General features: G+C 45.2%; 1 protein-coding gene across 6 annotated transcripts in view; it reads right to left on the bottom strand.

Moving 5' to 3' along the window:
* The window catches only part of NF1 (neurofibromin 1), a 2,008,692-nt gene that overhangs the window by 1,840,355 nt on the left and 142,787 nt on the right, over positions 1–25,550 (bottom strand). For all 6 annotated transcript variants that reach the window (XM_086954827.1, XM_086954826.1, XM_086954830.1 and 3 more), the window contains exon 2: positions 5,240–5,383. In XM_086954827.1, coding sequence (XP_086810953.1) covers positions 5,240–5,383 — 144 coding nt within the window. The remainder of the gene's footprint in view (positions 1–5,239; positions 5,384–25,550) is intronic.

Below are 25,550 nucleotides of genomic sequence, written 5' to 3'. Positions count from 1 at the left end.
GAAAGCACCCCAGGTCCCTGCCACTACCCAGGACTCCCCCGGAGTGGGCCCCTGGAGCTGAAGCGGCAGCAGCTCGAGCTCTGGTGAGGCAGCTGCCTGCTCAGAGGACTGAGGGCAAGTCCAGAGTCCCGGCGATCACCTGCAACGCCACAGGGAGCCCCGTAGGGATATGCGGAGAGGCAGGACCACATCCTGAGGACGCCACTCTCCTACGACCTGGAGCCGAAACCTTCGGCGCCGGAGCCGCCAGAGACTCTGTGGCAGTCCCAGTGCTGGCAGGTGTCGCAACTCTCTGAGTTGTGGTGCTCACCCAAGCACCACATGCAAATCGGGTGAGGGTCTGTCGCCGACATGGGCCATGCACAAGAGGTACACGTCTTGAAGCCCGAAGGCATTCATTTGCACACTGTTCCATTGAACGCCAAGTGTGAAAAGGGATAGAAGGCCTGAAAACAGGCCAGAACACAATTCGGATCCGCATTGCACGTGGAAAAGAGAAAAAAACTGACGTAGACGCGCCGGGGTGGGACTTTTGTATCCTCACTGACAACACGAACGCGGACGACGTCAGGGAGGGGTCACGTGGTGCCGTCCCCCCGGCGTGCAGGGATGCTGTGGCAGAAATGTTTTCCGGATCCAGGCTCACGCCTGGAGATAATTCTACGTTAAGGAATCTGCGGCTAGTAGTCTCTATCAGATCCGGAATAACTAAAATGATGTAATGGACCCTGAGGTTTTATTATACAAATACAACAGCATAAAAACTACATATATCTTGAACTTCAACCCTTTATTAAGTAATTTTACTGAAATTCTGGACAGTCCTAATTATCAAGTCTCTGGTGCCCCTTGCAAATTCTTTTTTACTTAGTGTACCTCACTATTTTTCAGAAATCCTATAACAAATACCCACTCAGCACAGTTCAAGGTGATAAGCTGAAGTGCAGAAGAGGCTCATGATTATCTTTAATTAGTCTTTAGATTTTAGTCTGGAGATACACAACCATGAACTACATGGATGGGCTTCGGGTTAGTGGCAGTGGAAAAAAGAAGTGTCCAGGACCACACACATAGGTGCTAATCACATGTAGAGACCACTCTGAATCTGCCAATCGGATGTACAGTATCTAAAGACGTTACCAGAGCTGCAAATGATGGATTAGCTCCTTCACCAGTGATGACTAGAGCAGAGTACCAGCGTGGCATACGCACAGACTGAGCACAGAGGGCAGTGCAGGCAAGACTGGAGGGAGGGGGATAGGAGACGGCACAACTGAAACTGTTTTGCACACTAGGCACTTCTTGTCACTGTTGAAGCAGACACTAGGAGGTGCTGAGAGAAAGAGATTAAGTAAACCAGACTTGAACGATTGATTCATGCACACACTCTGAATGAGAGGACGGATGAATGGCAGTGTAAATCAAGGAATAATGAGGACTCTGAAGAATAAACCTATTCAACCAAAAGGCCAAATGGACACGTGACAGAAGCGACCCCTCCCAACAAGGCTGTGACAGGAAAGGTCGTAACTGAAACCCAGAAACATTTATTCTGCGATAGGATACCCTCAAGAGAAAGTAAAATACATAAATCCCATAAAGTAAAGAAGACAAGCTAAGATTGCAAATGGAGAAAAGGACAAGAAGCCATCTCTAAAACACCTTCATAAAGCAGGCAATTTAGCACCGAGGTAAAACATAGCATAACAAGCAAAGGGCCATGCACAAAAGAGGTAGTACACAACAGAGTGTGCTGTGGAAGGATCACTGTAAAAACAAAGATCATAGCAATGTACTGTGAAGTCCATAATCAAGTAGTATGAAAGAAATACAAGAGCAAATATAGCACAGCATAAGCATATACAGACTACCACACATGCTACACCCACACATTAAGTAGGAGACAAACTTTTGTAAGAGAAGTTCTGAGTGGCTTCCAAGGGTCTAGTGGCCAGACAGCATACAAACTTTATTTCAGGCTGCAGAGCATACAATACCATATTAATGGCATAAAGCGATATTACAAGTTGTTTCCCACCTTCCCAAGTGTGCATGAAACTGAAAAAAATATGCAAGTGGTTCCACATCCAAAGCAAAGATCGGCGTGGCTGTTTTCTCTTGTGCCCCTGAATATAGGCACCACCGTTGTAATGTTATCTATTGATCCTCACTCTAGTGCTTAGACAGTATAAAGTAAGATTATCATACTTATACTAATAGCTATTTTTAGTGGGTGTAGACAGAGTACGCAAAAAAAACTAATTCTGGCAGGAGATAGCATATTCTCACACTCCCTCACTATAAACCAAGGAATGCTGGCAAATAGAAGGGATCCACAGAAGGTAGAACAGCAGAGAGAGCTACAGGAGCTAAAGCAGCTATAAATTCATCAGTGAGACAGAGGAAAAGTACAAGAATTATTCCTCAGACAAGAGGTGTTGACTGGAGGCTTCCCTGAAGGGGTGAGGGTACCTAGCACACACAGTAAGAGCAGTCAGTACCAATAAGCTTACCAAACTTTCACTTTGGAAAACGTATTACCCTTTTGAAGACTATTTCTGCATTGATTTGGGAATATAGAGCAGTTCTATTATAAATGAGAGAGGGATGTGTAATGGGCTCAGGCACACACATCACGTATCACTGTTTCTCCTGTAACTTCAACCACACTTCCTCAACCTTTCAGACTCTTGAAATTGTAGCCCTGGACAGATAATAGTAGAAAACAAGACAATAATACATAAATCCAATGGAAAAATGGGTGGGGAAAAGGAATGATTCTCAATGAATTGGTACTCACTTGAGAAAGATATCTGCCTTTACGTTCTTAAACAGATTAAAACTAGGGTAGAGCCTGGAAGTGAGGTCAGTGGAGTCAAGATACAAGAGAGACAATCTGATTTCCGTATCTGCTGCGCTGAGTAGTCTGGAGTGCTTGCCACCCCCTTTGTAAAAGATGGTGAATGTGTAGTTATCAGAGTCCAATAACAAAATGAGTAAATGGTTAGAGAGGGAGGAGCTTGGAACTATTTCCGAATGAGTATCTTGTTCTAGCAGACTCTTGATAACAACTGACTACATAGTGAGGATGTAGAGAAGGAAGAGAAAGGTAGAAATGGTGGACAAGTACCGGACTAGGGAAAATGGCAATTTTAAGCCCCAAAACAGGAGAAAGGGGCATGTTGAGTACAATGGTGGGGAATCAATGACAGTGGAACTGCCCAAGGGCCAGATGGAGATGCCCACGTCTGGTAGGCATCACTTGGAAAATTGACACAGTGGAAAGATGTGTCACAGCTGTGTAAGTCTGCTAACATACAATACAAAACAAAAGCAGACTGATGGAGTGAATACTAGGGTAGTGAATGTGGAGAAGAGATTACAAAGGACAATAGTTAAGTTGACATGGTGGATAAGGAGCTTCATAGTTTGATAGCATTGCTGCAAATAGCATCATTGCCCCTTCTGCATCTAGAACATAGAGAGGAAATGTCGGTCAATGTGAGTAGGGATACAAAAGTAAGGGTTCTAGATTAACTTCAGTCGGGTCAGTGGATAATGTTACTGAGCAGATGCAGAACCTTGCGGAACATCTTTCTTCCTATGATCACCCTTGCGAAAACAGTCTACAGGCTCTTCATATGTACCCCAAAAAATCTAGTAATTTTAACAATGGAATACTTATTCTGGTGCTTGGATACTTCAATATAGGGAGATGCCTGTATAAAAACACATCTGCACACTGAAGGAAAGTGAATTGTACTATTTCTAGATTTCAGTACACATCCCAGAATAAGAGGAGCCTGCTCCTAAAAGTGTGCAAAGAAATGTAGGTCTTGGGTACTGAAGATTCCTTTGGGAACCCAGCCAAACTGAAAGTACTTCAAATCTTGGGAGACAGACATTTTAGACATGTGACCTATTTGGATACATGGATGTGGTAACATTGCTTTCCTTTAAGCATTTACCCTTCCGTTTAGCTTTTTTTTCTCCTTTCTGATGTGCTCTTCACTCTTTCCTAGAGATCATATTGTTTCCCTGATTCAATGAAAGGACTTGAATTTTCGAGGATGGAAGTAGGGGAATTCGTTAATTACGTTTTACTATGATACTCTGAGGGACAACATTGTGGTATTTGTGCTTAGTTTTGATGTTAACATTTTCTTCAGCTACTTGACATACAGCGGCATAGTTGATAAAAAAAGATGACAAAAAAAGAAGGCAAGCCAAAAATGAAAGGGAATCAAACTTAACATGGAAAAAGTTATAGCTGAAATGAGTCCTTTAGAATATATGAGATGAGGTGTTCTCCCTCGGTTATATGTAAGTGTTCTAGAGTTGAAATGTTGTTACATATCTCCCGATTAAATATCAGGTCAACTGTCCCATCACATCTATGCACCATTTAAAAAAAAAAACATTTTACAATCTCGCATTTCTGTGGCTTGTGTCCAACAAATTTAAATCATATGTTTTACTACCACTAATTAGTTCATGGAAAATGTAACGGGTCCAAAAAGGAATTGCATGGTTCACCAAATTGGCATTTCTCCGAGCCCAATAAATAAAATGTAATGGCGCTTGCCCACAAAATGTGACAATGTGTAGGTAATATTCGCACTACTAGGCAAATGTTAAAAAGCGCATCCAACAATGAACTTCTTAAAAGTCATAAATTATGGTCCTCAAATGAAACTTCCTTTTTTAAAGCAAATATCAACATTAAGGTTCGGACTATCAACAATGAACATGAGTTATGCAAGACGTGAATCACCTGTGATAACAAAATGCTCTCCCATGCACCACAGATTGGCACCCTGAAGTTTCTAAAAGTCCCATAACATTTCCACAGTCCAGTATCTTTTAAATTAACCTTCAAATGAGATTTTACATTTTTTAATAGGGACAAGATGGTGCTCGGCTGACCGATAAAGAATTTGAATACTAGACCAAAAAACAAAATTGGCAAGTCACATGTGTATTGAAAATTGCTATTAAGGAAACTACTGCAGAGCTAACACGAGGGCAGAAATCTAAAACTCCCATGAAATCGCTAGATCATAACAACAACCTTAAATATGTCTCTGCATTTCCTGAAATTGGAGGGGAGTCCTGCTTCAGGGTATTATCCATATTACTAGGTATTACACAAGTGCTTCAATATAAAACCACTATTCTGCATCATATAAGCAGATGGAGTTTTGTACTAATAATCAATAAAAATAATGAGAAAGCTTACCATATTGTTGACACTCTTTAATATCGTGGTGAGTCCACTTATAACTAGGGAAAATTTGTACTTCGAAATGTTTATAAGACATTCCTTGTTGTGCTCCATGCTGACTTTGGTGTGGGTGTTCTGCTGTCCTGATCTTATTGGAAGCTGCAAAAACAAGCAAAGAGTGGATAAAACGTTAAGTGGATTAAGACAGAAACATTTAAGTATTATTACAGACATTCAACTCACAAGTTGTACAGCACAAAAAGTCTGGTTTTATTCTCTGGTTAAGAAAAAGACTTGTAAGCAGTTTTTTTTTTAAATCCTGCGGCGACTTAAAGATAGGCTGGAAGCTTGTATTTCATAAAGAGCACTGAACAAGACCTTCCTCCGAGATCGAAAAAGGTATTGGAAAAACTAATTTGCTTGTGATATTTTCGAGACTGTAAATTTTCATTTGAATCCACACAACAATCAGATTGGTCAGTTTGAGAACTCTCTGTATAAAGTTGTAATGAACTACATACGATGAAAGAAAACTCACCAACAACGTGGTTTAATTACACTGAATTAAGAATAAATGTTATGTATGTCTGGTAGTAAGTAACCTCAAGCTCATTATTTTCAGACTATGAAGTCTACTGCTAGGAGTAGCACGACTCTGAAATGAGCTCAAGAGCTGTCAACAAACTTCCCTGAATACTATAATTGCACTCGGTCTTGTCAAAATGAGGAAGAGATTAGCAAATCACCTTTCTAGTTCCTTTTCATATGCTGTCCATGCATTGCTTCAATGACCTATTTCAACAAAGAGCCCAGAGATGATGGTAGGAATGTGTGTTCCTGGCACAAAATGGCAAGCATTCCTCATTCCAGAGATGTAAATTCAGGCTGACACGCCAACCACATACTAATATCCAGCATTTTCTTTTCTTGAAATTAGTTTGGCTTCTCTCCCTAGTTGCATTCACAAGTCTGTATTGCCTGCTCAACAGAGGTAACCGTCTCTTGCTCATCTTTTTTCCTGTGGTTCAACTTCGAGATTAGGATATCCCTCATTACTGCTATGCATGCACCCCACAGCGTTGCAGCTCAGGTTATCTGAGCCCGTATTGTGCTAAATGAAATGCATTGATCCCTCTCGAGGAGCCTCCCCAAATCAATCACAAGCAGGCACAAAGTGCTCAAACACCAACAGGGTATAAAGCATGGATAACCGCCTCAAACTGGTAATCCAGACAAGCATGATCCAAGAGATCTCGCATATGGAGGAATACCTAGAAGTTAAATGTAAGTGAGCAGCATGTGTAAAACAGTAATCGAGACAAGAGAAAATGCCATGTGCCCCAAAGAAGACATGGTGTCCCAGCTGCGTTTTGGTGGCGCCAGACATCAATGTCACCAATAGGCTAGCAGAAGGCACAGCCTAAAGTGGGGGTCTCATTCGATCCAAGGAGCTGTCCACCAAGCTGTGCAAGTCTCCACCGAGTATGGGGAGTCCACATGGTGCAGAAAACACAGCACTGCTCAGGCGTCCTATAAAGGAATATGTGAGGGGGCCAAACAGAAGCCCACAAGAGAACCCCACAGGGACCCCACCACCCATAGGAATTGTCCTATGTCATCCAAATAGGATTGAGTCATCATAAAGGGCAGATGGGTGATAATTAAAACTGCCACCCCCCACTGGAGCCCCTGTTGAATCCCACACTGGCAACCTGTGTTGAAGCTGTACCTCTGCAGGCACCAGCAGTAATGGACCATAACGCTGCTTTTTTGGAGCAGGAGCCCATCTATTCTTAATTGTTTGGCCCATCAGCAGATGAGGTCTATTATTTTGGTGGATAATAATTTAATTTGGCTGGAGCTTACTTCTTCCTTTCTCGGTCTATTCAAGGGCTAGTTCTACGCACTCATACACCTACACAACACTTCACGCATTCGCTTCTGTTGTACACTTTGTGCTAACATGTGATACTGAATAGGGGACTAACTTTATCTGTGTTTAGATTCCACTATCTTATGTTAAGATTCCACAATCTTCTGTTTGGATTCCACCATCTCGTTCTCTTTGCTGACTGTCTCTTGGTCCTTTACTTTTGCTTACCTATTTCATTTTTATATTGGCTCCTTTCATATGTTTACGATCATAGCAAGGAGGCATTGTTGCCCAACATGGCGCAGGTCACAGTTTTCCTTATTTGTCCCAGAGATTCTTTACAAGTTTCTTTTTTCAACATGACGGCTGAACCATTCTTCAGTTCCAATTGTTGCCACTATTATAGCTGCTCTAATTGCCTACTCAAGAAGGTCTCAATAACAGTTTATCAGCATCCTCAAAGAAACCGCATATGAAGACGACACCCTCGGTTTTTCAAAAACAAATCACCTTTGGGGAGATATGCACACTTACACCCCTCAACAATATGATCAATGCATGCACCCCTTGCTCACAGCACATTAGTCAGTGCTATCAGGAATGGACATATTTTCCCACTCTTTTGCAACAAACCTGGAACAGAAACAATGCCACAGAACATCGCCTTTCACACATCTACCAGCCATCAAATATTATCAGTTGGAAGACCAAAAACAATGACCATCTACACAATGATTAGTCTTGGCTTCAAATGGTGAAGCAGCGTAGAGGACGACTATCCAAGATAATGGTGACTGCAACTGCTTCCTAGTATTCCTTGCTTGATCTCTGCACAGCTTTAGTTATCAAGTCCTGCTATGTACTCTGTCAACATACATGTGATTAGATCAGCGTGGAAGGGGTTAAGGCAGCAGCATGAAGTTCCTTACTATAGGGGAAAAGAAAAACTACCCACTTCTGAGACCAAAGCAGTACAAGAGTTCACATCAACCAATTTGATACCAGTCACTCAAGAGTTTTCCATCACAGCTGCTGCTAAAACTAGAAATGTACGAATCAGAAACTCGTGCACTGTTCCGTGATGTGGAACTGAAGAAACACCTGTGCCTCTAGGATATTCAATGCCCATTAAACCCCAACTGAACCACCAGATCTCAAAGCATTTGGAGTTCTTAAAAAGGCAGAATTCATTTAACCATAACGTCGGTTTAGAGAAAAACAAAATCAAGATCACATCATCACTTTTGCATATTGAAATGGAGCTGAAATCACTGCTCTTTAAGAAGCAACCCATCTGCCATCGATGATCACTTCCGCTCCGCTGGTCTCCCTTCGGCACAATAATTTTTATTTTATCCCCCACCCTTCTAATTTTGAAAAGGAGGCTAGATTCTTAAATGATTTTGGCACACGAATTCAACTTAATTAGCCACAAAAAGAGGAACCACACCCAATGTCAGATTTATTTTTTATAATTTTTTTTTTTACAGATGCTTCAGACATAATGCAGCACGATACATAAACAGCATGGAATTTGACATACAAAGGTTGACAAGTCCCCACATTTTAAATTCAGTATACAGCTATTATCGGAGGAGTCTGCTCCGGTTTCTTTTACCTCAGCTCAATGACTTGTCCTAGACTATTCCCCAGATACCTCCTTTAACTAACTCCTATATTTTATCCAAGCACCACAAATCTTTTCCCATTTGTGGGGGGAAGCCTCTATTCTGGTATATTGTCTGCTACACCCGCTGGCACCAGTCTAGGTCCTTTTTCCAGTCCCTGAATCTGGGAACCTCAACCACTCCCCAAGCTTGCGCAATATTCCTCTTTGCCACTCCATCTGCCGAGCCATATTTTAGCATATTTTGGCCAGACTACTCCTCCCGTTACTCATAGGATATGCCACCTTCCATCAACTAGGACCTGTGCACCCACCACTGTCGCCATCACTTGGGCTATTCCACTCCAATATTGTTGAATCTTGGGACAGGACCATAGGATAGGGAAGAAAGTGCCCGTCTTGCCACACTCTCTAGCACACCCCTCCGAGTCACAGCGATACTGCATTGTCTTTGGAGCATACGATCTATGAAGAATCGGGAGGTAAATCAGTCTGAACCGAGCCCTTATTGCGATTTCCCTAGGGTGCTGCATGGCTTCTGCCCAGTCATTATCCTCCAAAAGTCCCACGTCCATTTCCAATGCAATCCTTAGGGGGCGCATACAGTCTGGGGAGCTGTTCATTATTTCCCTATATGTTAGGGAGATGGCTTTACCTAGCACTGTGTCAAGTTGGAGTATGTCTTCTAATGGAGAGTACTCCAGAAGTGGCTCCCCCTTCCCCCACATGGCATTTGAGGGCATGCCTTAATTGTAAGTACCCAAGGTATTATTCCCCCCTTCCCATCTGGTATTCCGTTTGCTATTTGCAAAATCAATTATTTTCCCACTGTGCCAAACATCTTTCAGTAGTTTTATCCCCATGAATCTCAATTTGTGAAGACCTTGCAGGCATCGGACCTCAGACAAGCATATCTCCCTCCCAGAGCGGGGTGAGCTCAGTGAGCCTCCCTTCCCATCTGACCAATTCCGTCATTTTTTTACATGTGTTCACTACCATCTTTGTATGCATCAGGAATGGCTGGTTACGTTTTCTGTTGTATAATTCAGCTAGGTAGCCACCTCTAACCATTGCTAGGCAGTCTACGCGATAGCCAGGCTCAACGGTCGGGGAAAAGACCCAGTTGTTAATGTTTATATGATATGACGGAAAGTGATAATTGCTTATGTCCAGAACTGCCAGGCCTCTCCCATAGACCCCCGCTGTAATGTACGCAGTGCAATACGTGGGCTGCCGCCCTCTCACAGAAGGGTGCATTGCTATGCCAAGACTACCCGGAAGACATCCTCTGATATAGGATACGGTGTTTTCTGCAGGGCATATAGCAGGCAGGGTAGAGCCATCCTCTTAAACAGGACCGCTCTGCCCATGAGGGAGACCGTCGGGCGCTGGCAATGGGCCACATCCTCCCATAGTCTTTCCAGCTGGGTGTATACATTTGGCTTCATAAAATCCTCCTCTCATTAGTGACCTGAATACCCAGATATTTAAACTCTTCTTCATGGACTAGAGCCGCACATGCAGATGTCGGCAATGGAATCTCGCCTGCAGGAGAGAACACCAGGGACTTATCCCAGTGTATTTGGTAGCACGAGTAGCTGCTGAATAGTTGGAATATAAGAATACGTCTGTGGACGGTTTGATGAGGTTTGTGGGCATAGAGCAGGATGTTGTCTGCTTACAGCATTATGCGTTCCTCCCATCCACCTCCTATGTCAATACCTTCCACATGTGGGTCTCCCTGCAACCATGCTGCCAGTGGCTCGTACAACAGCGCAAAAAGCAGTGGTGATAGTGGCCAGCCCTGCCGTGTACTCCTGTGCAGCCTGAATGAGGCTCAGAACCCCTGAAATCTCCTGAGGCGGAAGCCGGGAGACCGACGATCTTTTTAAAAAAAAAAAACTGTCACTTTCTTATTTGTTTGTGTCACAACGTAAAATTGTATTTTAAAAAGCGCACTCACCCGGCAAGCACCCCAGCAGCGGGCTAGAGTCACGCTCAAACAGCGACCCCTTCGCTGCAACGAGGATAGCCTGAAAATCACTTTTCGCCGCCATTCACGGCGAGGAAGCGAGGCCACGCCCACCTGAGGCCACGCCCACTCCCACAGTATAAATACGCTGCTGACAGCGTTAAGCGACCAGAACCCCTGAAATCTCCTGAGGCGGAAGCCGGGAGACCGACGATCTTTTTTAAAAAAAAAACTGTCACTTTCTTATTTGTTTGTGTCACAACGTAAAATTGTATTTTAAAAAGCGCACTCACCCGGCAAGCACCCCAGCAGCGGGCTAGAGTCACGCTCAAACAGCGACCCCTTCGCTGCAACGAGGATAGCCTGAAAATCACTTTTCGCCGCCATTCACGGCGAGGAAGCGAGGCCACGCCCACCTGAGGCCACGCTCACCCGCCCCTTTCTCTACCTATAAGGATGTGTAATCACCGGACGCGCAGCGGACGGGCGCAGCGGGCGCGCCGTCAGCGCGCCAAAGGCAAGCCCGTCTGGGCCCGTCCGGACCCAGACGGCCCTAGGCCCCGTTACTCTGCCGGGTAGCCCTCAGGATCGAGTAACGTATACAGCGGATACACTACGCGCCTTACGACCTAAGGACATCCTTGCCTGCCACAACACGCTTACCGCAGGTAAGGCATTCTCGATCTGTCCACGATGCAATCCGACCCCCATCCTGAAATCGACCACACTTGCACTGAAGCTGGGACTTCTTAACTGCTGCTCCCTCCCCAAACATGCTACCGAAGTGAATCTCCTGATCCAGAATCAGGAGCTTGACCTACTGTTCATAACCGAAACATGGCTTTCGGACAACACCGACTCGGACGTTGTCGCGGCCCTCCCCACTGGGTATGTCTGTCAAGCTTTAAACAGACCTAGAGGGAGAGGAGGCGGGGTAGCTATAATTCACAGGGAACAATTCACCTGTCGGATGACCAACGCTGGTATTGAGGATTGCGAGAGCAGACAATTCTCCATCCAAATCTCCCCAGCTCTTACCCTGGCAGGGCTTTTGATCTACCGCCCCCCAGGGGCCCCAGGTAATTTCATCAACGCTGTATTCGAATCTGTATCACAACTAGCATCCTCCACCTCCAATTTCCTTATACTAGGGGACTTGAACGTCCACTTCCTGGACCCCACGGATCGAGCAGCCTCGGACATTAGACACGATTTAACATCTTTAAAGATTCGTCTAGTGAATAACGAGCCTACCCATGAGAAGGGCCACCTATTGGACCCTATCCTTACCAATATAGCAACAGTGACCACTAACTTACCTGTGACCCTACCATGGACGGATCACTTTTTGGTCCCTTTTTCCTGGGAAATCCCCACACCCACTCACTCAATCCCTAAAACCCAGGTTACCGACCGACAATGGCGCAAACTATCACCTGAGAAATGGGCTGCCTCTCTCGCAGAATCCATCCCCGAGCTCTCCTCTGACTCCAATACAGCTGACAAACAATTTAGCGATTGGATCACTTCGTCCCTTGATACGCTGCTCCCGAAAATTACCACCTTCAAACAACCTAAAAGAATACCCCCCGCTTTATGGTACACCCCAGAGCTTAAAGCTCTGCGTCAAGAGTGCAAAAAAACCGAACGCTCTTGGAGACGCGACAAATCAGGAACCAATAAGAACATCTACTCTATTTCTCTTCTGACCTACAAAACCGCTATTCGTAAAACCAAAAGCGTGTTCTTTCAGGAGAGAATAGAAAAAGCGGGATGCTCCAGTAAGGAAGCATACGCCATCCTTAAAGAGCTCTCAAAGCCCCCAGAACAAGGACTAGGACCTCCCTCCGATCCTAAAATCGACCAGGAGAAATGCCAACAACTGGCTAATTTCTTCCACGATAAAATCCGACTAATTTTGGAATCAATCCCCCCCTCTAGCCTGGAGGAAGAAATCGCTTTCCCACACACCTCCACCTGTCTGTCCACGTGGGGCCAGGTCACGATAGACGAGGTGAGAAATACGTTCATCTCCATGAAGAGCGGCTCCCCTAGGGACCCTGCTCCTCTTCGGATCCTTAAGGAGGTAGCCCCCACCATCATCCCCCCCCTTACCCATCTGATTAATACTTCACTCCAACAAGGAGTTGTACCTTCGAGCTGGAAGAAGGCTGTGGTAAAAGCCCTACTGAAGAAACCTGCGCTCGATCCCGAGAACCTGGCAAACTACAGGCCCATTTCCTTACTCCCAGGAGTTAGCAAGATCGCAGAAAAGTTAGTCAACAGGAAACTCTCGCAGTTTCTAGAGGCCAACAACAAATTAAAAAGTTCCCAGACGGGCTTCCGACCAGGACAGGGCACGGACATCGCCCTCCTGGCTGCGGTAGAGGAGGCCAGAGCACTATTGGATGGGGGAGGATCAGTGGCAGTGATCCTCCTCGACCTTAGTGCGGCGTTCGATACCGTAGACCACCAACTCCTCATCGAAAGATTGGCTAGAGTTGGAGTGGAAGGTACAGCCTTATCTTGGCTTTCATCTTTCCTGGCCCAACGGTCTTACCAGATTTGGGAGAAGAACGCCCGCTCCTCCGAAATGCCCCTCCAATGTGGCGTGCCTCAGGGATCTTCCCTGAGCCCTACATTATTTAATATCTATATGTCCACATTGGAGGAGGTCATCACCCCATTCGGAGTGAGCGTCGTCAGCTATGCTGACGACACACAATTAGTGGTGTCTCTGTCCCATCCCAAACAACAGAAAGCTGATCTCTTCAACTGCCTTACGCAGGTCCATCGTTGGATGAACAGATCAGCCCTAAAACTAAACGGGACAAAAACCGAGGTCCTTATTCTTGGCCCGAAAGGAACCTCACTCCCCCTGGACAGCTGGCCAGCTTGTCTGGGCCCTCCCCCTGACCCAAAAACAGAGGTGAAAAGTCTGGGTGTGTGGATCGATTCCGATCTCACATTCACGTCGCAAGCAAAGAAGGTGGCAGGGACCTGCTTTGGTCTCTTAAAATCTCTGAGGAAAGTCCTGCCCCTTCTCCCCCCTAAATCCCCAAAACTACTAATCCAAGGTCTCATCATATCGAGGCTGGATTATAGTAATGTGATTTATCTGGGCGCACCCGAAGCGACCCTTACTAAACTGCAGAGAATTCAGAACACTGCCGCCCGGATCATCACAAACACCCCGGCCAGATCGTCCGCTAAACCCGCTCTCAAACTCCTTCATTGGCTCCCCATAAGGGAGAGAGTCAAATTTAAGGCCTTGTGTCTTGTCCACAAAACTCTGCATAACCAAGGCCCCCCAGTCCTTAGCAATTTCGTCACCCCCTACATAACTTCTAGATCCCTCCGTTCCAATGCAGAAAACCTTGTCAATACCCCAAGATTCAGGAAAACCCGATCAGGAGGAAGACGCTTCTCGGTACAAGCCGCCCGCCTTTGGAATTCACTCCCTCGTGACTTACGACTTGAACCACAATACCTGCGCTTCAGGAAGCTGCTAAAAACACATCTCTTTCCCTAACCTGTGCACCCCCCCTCCCTGTTTTTGATCGTTCACCCTTCCTCTCTTCTGACCTCAGCTCCCGCTTCTCCCGCTCCTCAGATTTGGTGAATTAGGGTTCCTCAGCGCTGGGATACCTCCGGGTGACTATCGCGCTTTATAAAAATAAATAATAATAATAATAATAATAATAATAATGATCTAGAAATCACCCTGTTTACTCAGACCCTTGCCAATAGGGTAAAATACAGTAGCTTAATCCATGAGCAGAACTGTAGCCCAATGCCCAATCTGGAAAGTACTGCATAAAGAAAGGCCCACTCAATGCTATCAAATGCCATTTGCGTGTCTAGTGACAGAAGCCCGGTTGATTCATTTGGCTATTTCATTACCATGTGTATGACTCCATATAGGCAACAGAGATTTAGCCTAGTTCTTCTATGTGGCATAAATCCTGATTGTTAAGGATGAATTAACGTATTTATCACCAGGCCTAGTCTGCTGGCTAGCACGTTTGCCAGCACCTTGGTCTTAAAATTGAATAGAGATATGGATTTGTAAGTGCTACAGAGATCGTAAGGTTTCCCTTTTATTTGGTATTACCACAATAGTTTCCAGCCTCAGGTCTACTGGCAGTTTTCCATCTGATTTTGCAGTAAGAAACATGTTTAACATGTGTAGGCCTACTTTTTCTGCTACACACTTTGAGGTCCGCAGGGATCCCATTTGGGCCTGCTGCCTTCCCTGATTGCAAGTCCCCTATGGTGCTGACTATTTCTTCTTTTGTCAAGTCGATGTCAACCGCCTCCACATCTCCTGATGGTAGTACCGGCAATGATATGTATCCTAGCAGTTTAGCGTTGTCAGTGTCCAACCTCTCAGAGAGCGACCAGTAGAGCCCCTCATAGTAAGTTGCGAACGCCTCAGATAAGTCAGCACTAGACCTCCACTTGAGGCCATCAGGAGTCTGCAGTTCTGGGACCCAATCTCGGCTCATATCCCTCCTCCCCAACCAAGCTATCAATTTATTGGCTTTATCGCCAAGATTGTATATCTGCAGCAGTGCGGCTATCGCATATGTGCGAGCTGTGTCTTCCTCAAGGTCCCCGAGTTCTCTTTGCTGAAGACTAGGGGTATGCCTGCGCATCAGGTACATCTTACTTTCCGATCCCAACTCTATTTCGATATTCACTATTTCTTGTTCCAGTGCCTCGCACCGTGATAGTCGTTCCTTCAATTTGATCCCCACTTTTATGCCTCCCAAAGGGTACTGTATGCCTCTACTGAGCCTGTGTTCTCGGCAAAGTATTGTTCGGTATGCTCCCCAAACTACTCCCTGAAATTGTAGTTTTTAAAGTGGTATGGGTCTATCCGTGGTGGAAGTATAGAATCTCTAGTAGGGCCCTGTAAGAGTATTTCGACAGGCGAATGGTTTGATATCCCACGCCCTATGTCGCCCCTCCTGGAACAACCCCACTGTTGTGGGTGTGAAAATGAAGTCTTATCAGGAGCCACTCCCATGAGCCACCAAAATATGGGTGTATTGACTCATTGTAGGGTTGTGCCACCTCCACAGATCCATCAATCCTAGCACCTTCGCAAAGGCATGCAGTGGCTGAGGTCCTGCTACTCTGAGAGATGATATGTCTCGGTCTAGTTCTGGTGATAGAATTGCATTCATATCACCTCCCAATATAAGGGTGCCTACGGGCAGTTATAACAGTAGTCTAAGTTCTGGGAGTGTCTCCCCATGAAGCTGCTGCGGCACAAAAACAGAGCAGATGTTAAGGATCTGGCCCTCCCAGGACCCAGTTATCGGGACATATCTACCCATTGGGTCACACCAGGTACGTTGCCTCAGCAGGGGCACCGTGTTTTTAGCCATCATGGATGTCCCTCTAAAGCATGTTGTAAACTCCGCATGTGCCAGTAGTGGGTAAACGAATGGGTTGAGTGTTAAGTAGATGGGTTGAGTGTTAAGTACATGGGTCTCCTGAAGAAGTACTAAGTCTGGGGAGTGCCAGTGTAGATATTGCAGCACCATAGTGAGTTTAGTTGCATCACCCAGGCTATTGACATTCTATGTAACAACAAAAAGAGAGAGAGGGAGATTTAAGACCCACTCTTAATCCCCAGTCAAGGTAGTCAAACAAAAGAGGGTCAGGGGAATAAGAGTAAACCACAAAATGGAGCAAGAGGTTGAAACTGACCTAACTTAGGTTAGCTTAGAAAGCCCTCACTCACCACCTGCCCTTGTAACTTACGATACGTTGGGATGACCACACGAAAGATTAAGCAGCGCATCTGCAAGCACAGGAGTAATATTAGGTGCAAAAAGACAACTACTAAAATGAGTAGACGCTTCCCAGACAACAATCACACCACCAATGACCTACGGTGGACAGTGATAGAACATAATCGAAGGGAGCAATAACAAGGCGCTGACCCTGGCTCATAAGGCGCTCTTCGGCTCGGGAGAAAAAAAACCCCAACGCAGGCTTGTTTTCTATCGCCCTACCAGAGCTCTGCGTTCTGATTCTCCGTCTCTTGCGGTGGTACCCCGAGTTAGGAAGGCCTGTATTGGGGGGCGCTCCTTTAGTGTGAGGGCGCCCCAGCTTTGGAACACTGCCACTGGCCCTACGCAGTACCTCTAATCTGCCGTCTTTTAGGAAAGGCTTAAAAACTTGGCTTTTTACCCTTTAGTTATGTTATCTTGCTCTTCTGAATGTTTTTCATCTGCTAGGTTTTCTTTTTATGAGCTGCTAATACAAAGCGCCGGGACACTCCGTTGGAGTAGCTGTGCGCTATAGAAATAAAATATAACATAACATCACTAACCGACTTTTTGAAAAAGAGCAACGGTGGGTCTACCGGCTGGGGACCCACCTTACTGGGCTAAATGACGAGATCCCATGGTACTCAGTACTTAAATGACTTGCTCGTTTGATTAATCTGTATACAACTATCAGTTTCTGAAACTATTTACACGAATAATCTAATGCTTGAGATAGTCCTGAATGGCTTCACAGTGCCGTGTATACGTCACCCCTTTTACCTTACTTGTTTCTCCTCCTGGGTCCAACTCCTAGCTGATATGGCCAGCGCATTACCATAGCGCATTCCTTTCTAATATCGCTGTCAGTTTTAATATAACTACCGAACTCAAACGCCACCGCGCGCTTTTAACATACATTGGCGAATGGTTACTCACTTCGCCACACCGAACAAAGCCGAGTAAGGGGTTAAAGCACACAAACCTCCACCACGCCCAAAAACGAGCCTACTTGCATCGTCATAACAAACGAACATCGGGGATTGGTAAAAGCAAGCCTAACACGCCCATCAGCACTCGTGACCACGCCCACCCCGGAAATGAGCCTCTTCACGCAGCTTAGTTTATAATCTCCTTCACCGGCCCCGCAGTCCATCGTCGGGGTCCGGTACGAGGGAGTCGCAGGTTCCAAGAGGGTGTCTGGCGTGAGTGGGCTGACACTTTCCACCGGCTGACATTTTCCAGCGGCGCTGATAAGATAAGTAACCCTTGGACAAATACCTGACAATGCGTTTTCTTTCCTGCATTTAGGGTGTGCCAATTACGCCTCCACCCCCCCTCCCGTGACCCATGGTGTAGATCGCAATCATTTTACAAGTGAGACAATTTTAACAAAATTCACGATCGGATCCACGACCTTTGGTCCATTGATCTGAAACCGGAGCAGTCGCTCCTCTGATTTTAACCTTTCTAGCTACTTGGCTCGATCTAGTTTCACTAGTAGCTCACTACACCCCCTAATTCTAGTATTAGTTTCCAAAGGGTACAGAAGCTGGGGATAACCGTAATGAATATTTGCTATCCACTGCCCTACCACACGTTTGGAGCACCACATATATATGTGAACAAGACCAGCGACTTAACGTTTCGTTTTGTCCTTTATGTATGTCTGTGTCTTTTTCCTTTCCAGGTGCAGTAACCAGTTTTTGGTAAGCCTCCTAAACCAGGAGTAACAGGGACTGGGCGTTTGCTCTCCCTTTGCACTTTCACATTTTTACCTTTTACGTTTTCACGCCCCTAGGTAAGGGTGAGCCTTAAAGTGCTCATACCGCCAGGGTTTAGCACAACTAAAAGTCCTGATGAATACCTGGTAAACTAACACAGTTTCAGAGGCAGAAACATGTTGACTGATTTTATTAGTAACTAGAATTAACCATAAAATCAATCTTGGACTTAATTCCTGACACATAAACTAATTTTTAACTGTGTCCTAGTGATCCATAAATAAAGTTTTTTTGATACACTTGAGATACTTTTATCTTCATTCTCACTGAAAGCCTTCACACAACTAACCTGCTCCTCAGTAATTCTGGCATCGCAGCACACTAAAGAGGCACTCGGTCTCTTTAGTGGGGCCCGATGATGAAGCATGTCACCGATCAGGTTGGTGAGTGAGGGCTTTCTAAGCTAACCTAAGTTAGGTCAGTTTCAACCTCTTGCTCCATTTTGTGGTTTACTCTTATTCCACTGACCCTCTTCTTTTATTGACATTCTATAACATGACCTTCAGTGTTTTAACTGGCTGTAACGTCATAGTGATACTGTATAGGGTGTGTCCATCTCTCCCCCCCTTTCTGGCCCTTTCTCTCCTCCCAATAGTATGGTGCAGTATACTGCACAGTGTGTGTGCAAGACGATCATGAACAAAATAAATGGTTTCCTAAGCTTATAAAACTCTAAACTACTTAATCCAAACCCATTGTCAACCCCCCCACCCCCACCCCTGCACTGTAGGCCTAGAACCCACATTCCCAATTTGCAGAGTGCCTGTTGTCCAATAAACAGTAAATGTGCAATGGGGACAGCTGATGCCGCTTCCTATGGTTCTCTGGCGACCCCTCCCTTAACTCCTTCCCCCAGTTTAATATTCAGTGCATATTTATTTGCTGTGCAGCTGCAAAACCCCACAACTTACATAGCCATCAGATGGAAGGAATCTATACTGCAACCCATATTACACTGTTCACCTGTTACATTCTTGGATTGTCATGAGATACCATTTTTTGTTTACTTTTTAGCAGTCATCTACAAAGTCGACTGTTCTTTACTGCAAGCTTTAATCAACCAAGTGGACTCGCAGAGCCTGTCCCTGGGTCTGTCTATCACCCTCTTCATCCTCTCTTAGCCCACTAAAGGCCCACGGATTCTGGTTTCATTGTCCGTGCCGGACTCTTTCTGGTTGTTGGTCTTGCTTTTTAACTTGCTCCCCCCGCCCCTCCAGCCTGGCCCGCACCACCATGGGCGTCGTGAAGTACCACGATCTACCGTTCTCTAGTAGTCGATGTTTTGCGGGGAAGATCATCATATATGAGGCCCTCCTCCCTGAGGACCCACTTCACCTCATCTAAGGTACGTTAATGTTGCTACACCAAAAGGGTGAAGTCCGGGAAGAACCTGATGACAGTGTTTTCATACGGGAGATCTCCCCTTGTCCGTGCAGTCTGCGGGATAACATCCCGGTCTCAAAAATTTGAGATTCTGGCTATGATTGTTCTTGGCAGGGCCCCATGCCGTGGTGGAGGGAATCGGGGCTCTATGTGCTCTCTCAATCGAAAAGCAGTTCAATAGCAGTTTCGGCTTTAGGCGATTCAGTATGAGGTCTTCCAAAAAGAGGTCCACACTAGGCCCCTCACTCCCTCTGGCACTCCCACCGCTCTAATGTTATTTCTTGGGGCCCTTCCCTCTTTATCTTCTAGCTTTACGGTTATGTGTTTAGGTTGTTGAGCCAGTTGCTGCACTCTTACTTCTAGTTTGCATGTGGTGGACTGGAGTACAGAGATATTAGTTTCTGCCGTGGAGACTCTCTCAGATGTCTTATTCATACAGGAAAAAAGGCAACAGACATCTTCAATGCACCTCACATATAGTTCGAAATAGTACGGCACAGTGCATTCCTCTTCCAATACCAGCCGTTGTATGGTGTTACTGCAGCAGCAGATGAAATCTTGACAGAACAACAAATGGAATGGTGCACCCGTAAGCGAATTAATCAACGAGTCTTTGGGTCCATTACAAAATTCCTTCTTCATTCAAATCCAGTAATCAAAGTCGTAAAATCCAATTAATAAAAGCCTCCAGATGTCTTATTCATTTCAGCTCGAATAAGGTTCATTTCTATAGTGACTTTGTCTATTTTAATTTCCCAGGTCGTACCCAATTCTTAGATGGCTGCCCTTATTGCTCCGAGAGAGGACTTCGACGCTCCCTCATTCACACCAATCACGCCGCTGTCTTGAGCCGATTGGCGCAGTACCACATATTTGTCTAGCTTGTTCATTTGTATGAGGGGGGGTCCTTTTGGCTTCATTTTAGTAGACTTTTCGGTGGGCCCCATGGCCTCCGGAGTTACACACTGTGCAAGCACAATATTTCGAACTTGGGGGTACTCAGCTCAGGTTCACTACCAACCCGCCACAGGGCACAGCCACCTCAGTACCCTAACTGGAGCCCCAGGTCAAGATTACGGTTTCAAACCAGGCCCTGCATCCATACTCCCCAGAAGACAGCCCTGCAGGATGTTGTTTCTATATACTGCTGTACATTTACTTGTGGTTGTGCCATGGGTTTTGTGCTCCCCTTAGGGATCTGCTCAGTACAGTGCTCCTCAGTGATGCCCCCAGTCACTGTTAATCTTCGAAGTCCTGCCAGTTTGGGCTATTTCTTGTCTGCCATAACCCAGTAGGGTGGACCCTCACTTGGTTCCCTGGCCGACCTCCTCTCGCTCGTTGGGCCATACTCCACTCCCCCCCAATCCCAGGACTCACGATCACTTGCCGGTTTCTGTTGTTCGCTGTATCGACCCCACAGTGCTCTCTAGGGGTTGAGTGCACTCCAATGTCCTGGGCCTGAGCGGCCGTTGCCGTGCTTCAGCTCAGATCGGCAGCACCACCCTCGCGGTGCCCATTCTTCGCCAGGCCCCATGCAGTCAATTCTGTTCACCGGCAACACTCACCATATAACGGGTGGGTTGAGTCCTCCTCTCAGTGCTCCTTCTCGATAGCGCCCTTGTTCCTAACGGGCCCCTTATTGCCACGAGCTTCCGCCTACACACTTCACATGCAGTCGGCGGCCCCGGCCAAGCTCCTCGCTGCACAAAGGATGATTCGGCAGTGCCAAGGGGCGGGAACTTCCGCCCAGCCATGAAGTATCCGATTCAGGCCTGGATCAAGCTACTCACCTCTAACGCAAGCCACCTGCTGCGTCCCCACCGCGATCCCCAGTCACCAAGGCCCAACTTCGCTCACACTGCGTGCCAAGGCCACAGCCTCTGTTTCACCCTTCGGGATGAGGCAGTTCCCAAGCGGAGGTCTGGTGGTGTCTTTTGTTGTACTGATAATGAGGATAATTGCCGGATATTAGAGATGATCGGAGGGGCCACCGCCGAGCTCCTGATCTATGCTTCCATCTTGGCTGGTGACAAGTCAAAGCCCCCCCAACCAATGTCAGATTTACGCTTGCAAATTTGATTAGCCCATATGAAAATTAAGCATGTATATAGAAAAAGTGTGAAATATTCACACTGACAAATCCACAATTAGAGAAGGATTGGAGATCGACCACCAGTAACCGTTACTTAAGGGCCACAAATATGACCATTTGTTGCATTCACCAATGATTTGCAACTGGATTCCTATCCTGTAACACTTACAGATTTACTCTTGGCAAAGTCAAAAGTAACAACTTCTCTAAGGTGGGGACGGAACTATTACAAAATCCATAGGGCAATGTTTTTTCTCCACTTCAAAAAACATCTGCTTATGGAGGAAACAAATGAGCAAAATTGCATTTGGGTTAGTTGTAGAAAATGTCACCAAATCACAAAAGAAGGGCCACAGGAGGTTTAAAGACCAAAAGGGGTTTTCTCCCCAATATAGCACTATGAAGCACAAAGGAACTCCAGGGTCTACAAAGGTAACAAAATTGGAAAGACCAAAGGGATGGGGAGAAAAACAGAGAAACACCTAGCTCAGAATGGAGTATTCCTTTTAAAGGACAATTTCCCTCACCACCGTAGGTGACATGCTTCATGATTGGGAATCTCATCATACCATGATGCCTAGTCACGGTGTACGTTACACCCTCCTCACTGAGACAGAGGAACTCTACGACTGTTTTTTTAGGTAGGTGTAATAAATACCCTATAAGGAGCGTGATGTTGTGAGGTCAGCAGAGCAATCACAAAGAAGAAATGATATGAGGGTAAAACGGACTACAGGGTCTGAAAAAAACTTTAATAGTATGTCCCTGTGCCAGGATTAAAAAAACAGGACACTGCAGGAAAAAAATAAACTACCTACTCGTGTCACTGGGGAAGGTAGACATGTTTCTGCCTATACCCTCGAAAGAGGGGTTGCAGCATTCATCAGGACCTAAAGTGACAGTGCTGCTGCTATATTTGTGCTCAACAACAAAATTTAAGAGAAATGTACAATAAATCCTAAACCGCCCAGTAATCGAGGGAGCCAGGGGAAACATGGCGGCCGGCTAAGAAGCTCATATTAACCAATTTGCTGAATAATTTTTTTAGAGGGACAGGTTTTTACCAAAATCATGGAATGAAGCTACTATCAGTATAATACTGAAGCTAGGGAAGGACCCGAAGTGCTGTGAATTGTATAGACCTATATCACTGTTAAGACAGTCAATAAAAAATATATACCCAGATACTGGTTAAAAGCCTGGGTAAGGTGATAGGCTAGCTGGTACACTGGGATCAGAAAGGGTTTATTAGAGGAAGACAACTGCATGAATTGACCCAAGAACTAATTGGAGCAACTGACCTAGCCACGCAAGGAAAGAATAATTTCAGAGCTTAATTTCGACGCAGCAAAAGCTTTTGATAGGGTATATTCGTTCTCCTTGCATAAATGTTATCAAGCACTATGGGTTAGGAAAAAGATTCCCAAAGGCGGTGAACTGTATGTATAAAAGCACAACGGCAAAGATTTTGGTCAACAGAAACCTAATATGCATTAAAAGAGGCACGCTGCAGGGACGCCCACTCTCACCATTTCTTTTTAACTTATATATAGAAACTCTACCTAACATAATTAGAGCTTCCCAAGAGGTTATTCCCTTTCAGTTCAAAGGGTGGCAGAAAAAAAGTGGCACTATATGCGGATGATCTAATGATCTTCACAAGTGATTTAGCAATATCACTACCAAATATTAGTGACATTTTAGAAAGATTTGGGGACATTTCAGGATATCAAATAAATCACCAGAAAACAGAAATTATGGAGTAGAACTCCCCAACTCAAAATCCTCTGTCAAAGGACAGGATAAGATATCTAGGGGTAATGGTGGCAAAAAACATTGATAAATTCGCTCAGGTAAATTTTAATATGAAAATGGGGGAGATGAGGAAGCTGTTAAAGGTTTGGACTGGTTTACCACTATTCTTTAAATAGAGGATCTAATGCAATAAAGATGTAAATACTTCCCAAATTTACCTACATTTTTAACATCACACCTCTAGAATTTAAATCGGAATGAATCGAAAAGTTACAGGAGGAACCGAACAGCTACATTTTGGAGACCGGTGGGGGGGGGAAGACTAGCATGAAAAATGTTGATAAGGAAAAAAGAACATTGGAGGGATTGCAAGTCTGGATCTCCTACTATACTGTCAGACATTTCAGTTTAAAAATGTTAGATCACTACTAAAGGAACTCTCCTCTTATCCATTACACCAGCAGGCAATGAAAGAAGGACGTTTCTTTCTTTAAAAGTTTCGGCATCCCAAATATTTTTTTTAAATCAGGCTGTAGACATTATCAGCTTGGTAAATTGTGGCATCCAATCAGAAAAACAATGAAGATTCCATGTTATAGCACCTAAGCCCCAATCTGGGAATCCCGAGTAACTCCAGCATGCCTTGGAGATAAACTATTGATTCGCCTGAAAGAGGCAGCAATTGTGAAGTGGGGATAGTTGGTAGAAGAAGGAGCCATAATAGGCTGTGAATCCCTCTCAATAAGCGTTGGGAGGTAACCTCTCAAAGTTTAAATACTATCAACTTACAAGTTGTGTGAAGGACTTGGGGAATGATGGGGCGGAAAACAGAGACTGAGAGAAGGAATTACAAAGAGGCTCAATAAAGAAAGAAGTGTCCAAGTGGTATTGGTCCATGACTCAGGCAGGAGAGGAGGACTTCACACTGCCCAGAGAGCTTTGGGGGAGAGACCTGCCGACGTGGGATGTACCACACCTATGGCAAGTATCTATGGCTACATTATGGAATACAACAAAATCTGCACCTCTCAGAAGAAATCATCTCTTCACATTACATAGAGCATACTGGTCTCCGAAAAAGCTAACAAAGATGAACAGTCGGGAGGTCAAGGTCTGTCCAAAATGTGGAGAAGAAGAGCAAACGACACCCACATGTTATGGCACCGTCCCCAACTCCAGCACTTCTGGTCCAATGAGGTTAAGGTTCTAAATGAGGTGATGGGTCAAGACATTGAGATAAGCGCAGAATTGATTATCTTTGGGGTCGTTAGTGAAACAACTGAGGATGCCAGGTTACCACACTTAAACAACAGACAAAAAAGATTACTATTTGTATTAATTTTACTTGCTAGGCAAGCGATTTGTATAAAATGGATACCTGGTAGTTCCCCAACGTAGTATGAATGGTTATCATCAGTGCAGAGGGTGAATATGCTGCGCCGTAGTAGAGGGCAAAGTAAAAAAACTGGCTTTTGGGTCATATGGCAGGAGCTGGAATAGAATCAAGGAATTACAGAGCTAATAAGAAGTTTTGTGGAGGATGGGAAGCCCAATGATTACGTACCATGGCAACGAGGCACAATCCAGGGGATCTGCTGTGGATTTTTTCACCAGCAAAACCTCACGCTGGACTTGGATTTAGAAGGATGGGCCTTCACAAGAAGGTGTCTTTTTCCTCCCTACTATAATTTGAGAGTTGGTCAGTAAAATTATTGAAAGAGGGAACCTACAATCTTCATACCTGCTTATTGCACAATAAGGACAAAAAAAAGCCAAGTGATCATTTTAACACCTTGGCTGCTAGGTGTTTTCCCCCTCCTGTGCTGGAAATTAAGATTCTTCTATATTCATGACGAGCTCAGCTCGTCATCAGCACAGCTCAACTGTGCATCATGACGAGCTGAGCTCGTCATGAGCATCGAAAGGGTTAAAGCCCAAATGATGGAGGAAAGGGGGGTCCACTGGTGGACACCAGTAAGGAAACGTGTAAATCTCTGGAAACACATAGTGGCTGGGTCAATCTAAACAAGCTCTAGTGTACAAAGATCACCAGGATC

Source organism: Lissotriton vulgaris, chromosome 2_1 (assembly GCF_964263255.1).
Source record: "Lissotriton vulgaris chromosome 2_1, aLisVul1.2, whole genome shotgun sequence".
NCBI lineage: Eukaryota > Metazoa > Chordata > Amphibia > Caudata > Salamandridae > Lissotriton > Lissotriton vulgaris.
This window is presented reverse-complemented; position numbering and strand designations above follow the sequence as displayed.